We start from the raw sequence: 6,762 nt of genomic DNA on the forward strand, positions 1-6,762 counted from the left end.
TAAGCAACTGATCCGGCCAGTATCCAAGACTTTTTTATCCAATATTCACGCACTTAACGTGGAGTAAGAATACAGTAACAGAATTTAGTTAATTTGACATGTACAAACTTCTATAATCATAGCAAGTCACATATCTTTATGTACCCTGAAAGGCCAAGTAACTATATTCTCCGTCAGCTCCAGATAAAACCCAAAGAATTTGATTACCAATCAATGTATTCTAGAACTGTAAATGAGAGGTCGGAAAATCGCAAAATCCCAAAGCCAAAATACCTACAAGAGAATAAAAATATACGTTAAAATGTAATGACATGATAAATAAATGGGTAACTCATGATTGAAAGATGAAGAAGATATTTCAAACCCGGAAAACTAGAAAGATGAAGTTCCTAGGCCTAATGAAGAGTATCCAGCAGCTCTCATCTCCTTTAGTGTTGAGGACAACCAGTCCAAACCCTCATAAAGGCCGTCGCCCTTAAGTGCACAAGTGCTTTGTATGTGCCATTTTCTATTTTTGAGATCAAAGAGACCTAATCCATCACATACTTCCCTTGCCGTCATCGCTCCTCTCTGGAAAAGAATATGATAACATTTTATTATAACCAGGCTTTAAAATAAGGCAAAACCTTGGCCCAAAGTAGTTTGTTCAAGAGGAGTGATCAGCTAACAATACAAGGAATAAGGCAAAACCTTGCCCCAAAGTAATTTGTTCAAGAGGAGTGATCAGCTAACAATACAAGGATATCAATGATCGTACAAAAGAGCAGGTGTTTTTTGACAGTTAGAAGTTCCATTTATGAAACTTGACACATTGGGAACGGAAACAGTGTCGGTCATGCTCACACGGAGAAGATAGCAAGGAGAATTTAAGTTGTATGCAAGTATGAGTTTAACTTGAACGTGCAATTCAAAAATCACAAATTCCACCAAAATGTGAAAAACCAAAACTACAAGTCTCACTAGAAGAAAAAAATTAGTAGTCGAGCAGAATTTTGGACAGACAAGAAGAAAACAAAGTTTATCAATAGAAAATGCTAAGAAAATGGAAAACTGTTTGTTGTTTTAATACATTTTTGTGTGCCTTGAATTTTTAAAAATGTTAAGTTACACTGTGTTGTTGATGGAAGATGGCGGTCCATGGTTGTTAGTAACTAGTAACCCAGCTCAAGAGATAAGAGAAAAGTATTATTAATGATAAAAGAAACTATTATAGAGAATAAATTCTCTATTGTCCCAGAGAATAAATTCGATATTATAAGTGGATTAAACTTATGAGTCCTACCATGAAGTTATGGGAAAAGAGTGATTGACCGCATATTAAGAAAAGAGTCTCAAGTTACTGAAAATCGATTTGATTTTATGCTTGAGAGGTCGACCATGGAAGCGATCTATCTACTACGACGTGTGATGAAGCAATATCGAGAACTAACAAGACTTGCACCTAATTTTCATTGACTTTGAAAAGGAGTATGATAGAGTGCCTAGAGAGATTTTGTGGAAAGCTCTAGTGAAGAAAGGGGTTAGAATTGCCTATATTTGAACTATACAAGATATGTATGAATGGATATCGACTAGTGTGTGGACACATAGTGGAAAGACGGAAGATTTCCCATTACAATAGGAGTGCACCAAGGTTCAACTCTAAGCCCCTACCTTTTTACTTTAATTTTGGATGTACCCACATAACACATCCAAGAGCTAATAACGAGATGTATGTTTTTTGCACATAATATAGTCCTACTTGGAGAGGTCGGAGACTTGGAGACAAGTCTTAGAAACGCATGGTTTTGACTAAGCAAAAGTAAAACATAGTATGTGGAATATAAGTTCATCAAAAGGAAAAGTGTTTCTAACCTAGAGGTGAAAGTTGGAAACCATATAAGAGAAACTATTATGAAAGATCTCGAGATTAACGCATTGGATAAAAACGTGGTCTTAAATAGAACATTATGGCGGAATTCGATCAATGTAGCCGACCCCACTTAGTGGGATAAGACTTGATTGGATGGTTGGTTGATAATCCTAGGATAAAGCTCCTCGAAGGAAGAAAAAAAATTCTTCCTTTGCCCAACCCTAAGATTCTAGTACAAAATGATATTGAATCTTTCCGTATCACACACACACCATATACTCCCTCTCACGTGTAACTCCTTTCACTATCTGTAACTAACTTTCCAGCTCAGCATTCCCTCTCTCTATTTGGGTTTTTCTCTTAATGGGTCATACTAATGTCACCCTCTTCTAACAAACGCTCCACGACCGCAAAAATATTTGCAACAAATTGGTATTGATAGATGTCAATACCGATACCGTTATTCCTTGTTTTTATGTTAAAGAACAAATTATGGTTAATTCACACCGCAATATTGACAGAGAATAAATTCCCCATTATCCCAAAGCAAAGCTCCTCAAATGAAGAAGAAATTCTCCCTTTGCCCAACCCAATCCTAAGGTTCTAGTACAAAATGATATTGAATCTCCTTTATCTTTCCCTCCCACACACCCCATATACTCCGTCTCACACCCCATATACTCCCTCTCACGTGTAACTCATTCCACTATCTCTACCTAACTTGTCAGCACAGCATTCTCCCTCTCCCTATTTGGGTCTTTCTCTTAATGGATCCTATTAATGGCGGAGTCAACATACCATCAACTTTGTAACGCAGAGCCAAAAACCCGCAATATTGACTGATATTTACCAATGCGACAAGTCCAAAAACCGCCACTATATCCGCTATGGCTGATAGTCAATAACTTTAGGACACAAGAGTATTGGAAAAAGTTACACTTGGGTATTCACTAACCTACCTCAAGATTTAAAGAAATTACACTCAAGTTGGAATGTCCTAAAGCAAGTTTTTTTTCTTATAACTTTTTTAGACAGCAGAAAGCAAAAAAATAAATCAATACAGATGCTGCAGCAAGATCAAAATTGAGTCAGAATGATCACACGGAGGACCAGTTATAGGAATTACACAGACAGTATAGATATAGATTTGTCAAGCTTACTAAGTTTCATATTTCTCTTATTATCTAAGCTACCTATCAGCTATTTGCAGGGAAAAAGAATTGTGTTATTTAGTACTCCCTAATCCACTAGTTCCTTATTTATTGTATAGAACGGTGGGTAACTCAAATGAGACACTTATAATAAGACTAAGGGAGTACCGGCCACACAAATGTTGGAGGGAAAATTGAAATATAGGAAAAATACAAAGATTTCTTTAGATAAACATTGAAATTTAGGAAGAATACAAATATCTCTTTAGATACAAATTCAAGAGAAAAAGGTGCAGAATTCTTTTTATGCCAACGAGCATTATATGGGGAAAGAAATCCTAAACCTTCCAAAAATTCCAAACATTGCAACTATTTGAATGCCTGATATAAAAAAACCTGCCTTATTTGCAATGTTGGCATTGGTAAATGCATCAATTATAGCACATTCTCCTAACTCTAGTAGTATTAAAAAATGTCAACCAGTTCACATATTTAGAGTTTGGGGTAATTTTACAGGTCATTCAGAAAAAAGAAGTAGAACACATGTCAATAAGATACACATACCAAGTCCTGTTTGTTGGCTAACACCAAGATGACACTGTTGAGCATAAATGGGTCATTTATGATATTCTGCAAGTAATCCATAGATAAGTTCAAAGTCTGTTGGGAATAACAATGGTGTGTGTGCAGTATGTTTTTTACTTCGTCACCTGGAATTCTTGCTTTGCTTTCCCAATTCTCTCACGGTCCAAACTATCAACAACATAGATCTGCATAAAAATGCACATATGCATCAACCATGATACATTTAGACTCGTATCCTGTCCTATAGAAAATATGAATGCTTGTAACAAAAGGAAAATTTTACAAATCAACTGACACAAAGAAATCAATGCTTACCAAACCATCTGTGTTGTTAAAATAATGCCTCCAGAGTGCCCTCAATTTCTCCTGACCTCCAACATCCCAAACGGTGAAAATAACATTCTTATACTGAACCTTCTCTACATTAAAACCTACAATGGATAAACACTATTAAGCCTCAAACAACGCATGTGTTATTTCCAATTACGTAAGCCAAAATCTCTATTTCATCATGCAAACAAAAACGAACTCAACTCACAAACATATTCAAAACAGACAAAGAAACAACAACAAAAGTAGATAACCAACAAGAATAAGCTAATAAATCTTCCACTATAACTGCCAAAAACAACTTCATTAGCATTAAATAACAACAAGATATGTATCTTTATGAAATTTTAACAAAGGAAATAATGAATTTTAATAAAACCAACCAATTGTAGGAACTGTGGATAAAACTTCTCCAATGTGAAGCTTGTAGAGTATAGTTGTTTTTCCAGCAGCATCAAGACCAAGCATGACAACCTAAACCACATCAAATTGAAAAATTAAACAAAACAAACATATAACCAAATCTATTGCAAATAGAGCTAAATTAACAATTTGGGAAAAATTAAACTCCACAAGTTAATAATCAAGCACAAAATCAGCATTATTAGGGGGAAAAAAAAGACATTTATTGTTCTTAGATTATTAATTTATTAAAAAAAACAATTTTAAAAAAAGTGAGATTGAGAAGGAAGAGAAGGGTTACCCGCATCTCGGTATTGCCGAAGAAGGTATCGAAAAGCTTGCGAAAAGCTTGACCCATGAGATCAAAATCGAAGAAAATCGTTGTTTGATTGATTATACGATTCTTGGAAACAGAAAAAGAGGTATTTGAATAAGGAAATGCAAAGGGAAGGGAAGGAAAGGGAAATGGAATTGGATTGAATTGCGTTTCCTTCTACCTTCCCTGTTGCGTTTGATTTGGAAAAATGAATTATCAGCACCTTGTTATTATGAATTTATGATGCTAGCTAAATCAGAATGGAATCTTTCACCTTTTCGATTTTTAAAACATTTTAGATATGGAAAATAATAGTACTATATTTTGTGAAATTGACTATTCAATCATTTCTTTGTTGTGAAAAAAATGGTTAAAGGACATGCATGATTATTTTATACTAAAAGCTAATCATAGCTTGTTTTTACAAAAATTAGGAATTTTAAATTTTTTTTTTAAATTTATTTTGAGAATTTAAATTATTAATTTTAGGGGAAGTGGTCGAAGTGTTAAAAGTGGATGTCGGGTATGCGAGCATTCGAAATTTTATCTCATTCTTAAAATATTTCATGTACCACAAAGTAAGAGAAGACTCTCTTGCACATCTTTGTCGTTTTTTTAGTCTTAAAGGAATTATTTATTTTTAGGATGTTTGGTTATGAATGTCATCCAACTAGTGTTGAAGTCGTCTTTGTTCTGTATTAATCACTTTTAGCTTACAGAAACATGAGAGTAGAGAGAGAGAGGAGAAAGGAGGGAGGAGAGAGGGACTGGGGGTAACGAAGAACGAATGGACCAGGGTGGATGGTAAAAAACATTCAAATAAGCAACTGAGTAAATGGGACTTCGCTAAAAGCGGTAGACATGGTCGCAAGCGGGGAAACAAACATGGACGAAGATTTGGTTTTGTACGAGAATACTTCCCCACAAAAACAAATCATTCAAATAATACTATATTTTGTACGAGATTTTCGGAGACTATGGTGTGGTGGATGAGGTGACTATTTCGGCGCGGAAAAACAAACATGGACGAAGATTTGGTTTTGTGTGTTTCTTTGAGGTTAGCGATGTTGATATGATGGCGATCAAGTTAGACAATATTTTCCTGGGCAAGCAAAAACTTTTTGTCAATCTCCCAAGATTCTAGCGGCCATAACGGGATGTTTCGGGTGTCTCGAAGCCTTCTGAGTTGGGATTGGAGTTTCAAAAGGAAGAGCGTTTGAAGGGAGGTTATAAGTTCAGGGATAGAAGATCATATGTGGTAGCGACTAAGATGAAGCTTTGGTTTTCATCGGCGATTCCTTCATATCAGTTGGTTTATGATAAGATTGATGAGGAAGATTTCATTAGATTCAACGAAGCTTTTGTTGGGAAAGTGGAGAAGGTCGGTTTAACCTACAATATCCAAGATGTCTTCGACATGGAAGGTTATTTTAGGGTTAAGGTACCTCCATTGGGAGCAAGGTTGTGTCTTTTCGAGGATCGTGGTGATGGGGAGCTTGATGACCTCATTGTTAGTGGAGCATCTTGGATGGACAACTGGTTTGTGGAGGTCAAGAGATGGAACTAGGGGTGGTGATGATGAGCGAGTTACATGGGTTAGACTATTTGGATTTTCGTGTCATGTTTGGAGTGATGTGTTTTTCAAATTTATCACCACTCCCTTTGGAGCTTTCATTTGTGCAGACGACGTATGGAGATGATGATTCCTTGGCATCGATGGGGGAGTTTGATGATGGGAGTGACAGTGGTGTTAGTGAATTAGAGGCAGAGGTGGTGGTGGATATGGGTGGTGCGGTGGGGGCTGGGGGTGCGAAAGTGAAGGGTTTCGAGTATGGTACGGAAGTTGATCCATCTTTTTCTAACATTAATGGTGATGGAACAATTAACATGAATATGGGAGGAAGTTCTTCTGAGCCACTTCTGGGGTAGTATTTTAGCCCTAATTTGTTGGATTTGCATGAGGGATGTGCTGAGTCTACTAGGGTAGTGACAGGTGTAGATTCAGATGCTATGAGGAAACAACTTTTTAATGCGGGTCCCACAGCTTCTTTGGACTCTTTGGCTGTTTTAGTTGGAAAGGGGTTTGTGCCAATCTAGAAATGGTTGAAAATAGGTAAGGTTGTTAC

The 6,762-nt window shown here is 36.3% G+C and overlaps 1 protein-coding gene across 1 annotated transcript; it reads right to left on the minus strand.

Annotated features, from left to right (window-relative positions):
* On the minus strand, positions 1 to 4,923 carry LOC131602287 (uncharacterized). The gene is made up of 7 exons (XM_058874368.1): positions 4,622 to 4,923; positions 4,302 to 4,392; positions 3,904 to 4,019; positions 3,714 to 3,773; positions 3,568 to 3,633; positions 365 to 570; positions 1 to 273 (listed from the first exon to the last, which is right to left on the minus strand). The coding sequence occupies exons 1-6, from the start codon at positions 4,676 to 4,678 to the stop codon at positions 373 to 375; spliced, it is 588 nt and encodes a 195-aa protein (XP_058730351.1). The 5' UTR covers positions 4,679 to 4,923; the 3' UTR covers positions 1 to 273; positions 365 to 372.
* Positions 4,924 to 6,762: the final 1,839 nt, after the last annotated feature.

Source organism: Vicia villosa, linkage group LG5 (assembly GCF_029867415.1).
Source record: "Vicia villosa cultivar HV-30 ecotype Madison, WI linkage group LG5, Vvil1.0, whole genome shotgun sequence".
NCBI classification, from domain to species: Eukaryota; Viridiplantae; Streptophyta; class Magnoliopsida; order Fabales; family Fabaceae; genus Vicia; species Vicia villosa.

Coding starts and splice junctions, on each gene's coding strand:
- LOC131602287 (XM_058874368.1), bottom strand. CDS start 4,678: ATGGGTCAAGCTTTTCGCAAGCTTTTCGATACCTTCTTCGGCAATACC. Junction 3,774..3,903: donor TTAACAACACAGATGGTTTG/GTAAGCATTGAT, acceptor ATTTTTATGCAG/ATCTATGTTGTTGATAGTTT. Junction 571..3,567: donor TAGCCAACAAACAGGACTTG/GTATGTGTATCT, acceptor ATTCTTTTCCAG/AGAGGAGCGATGACGGCAAG.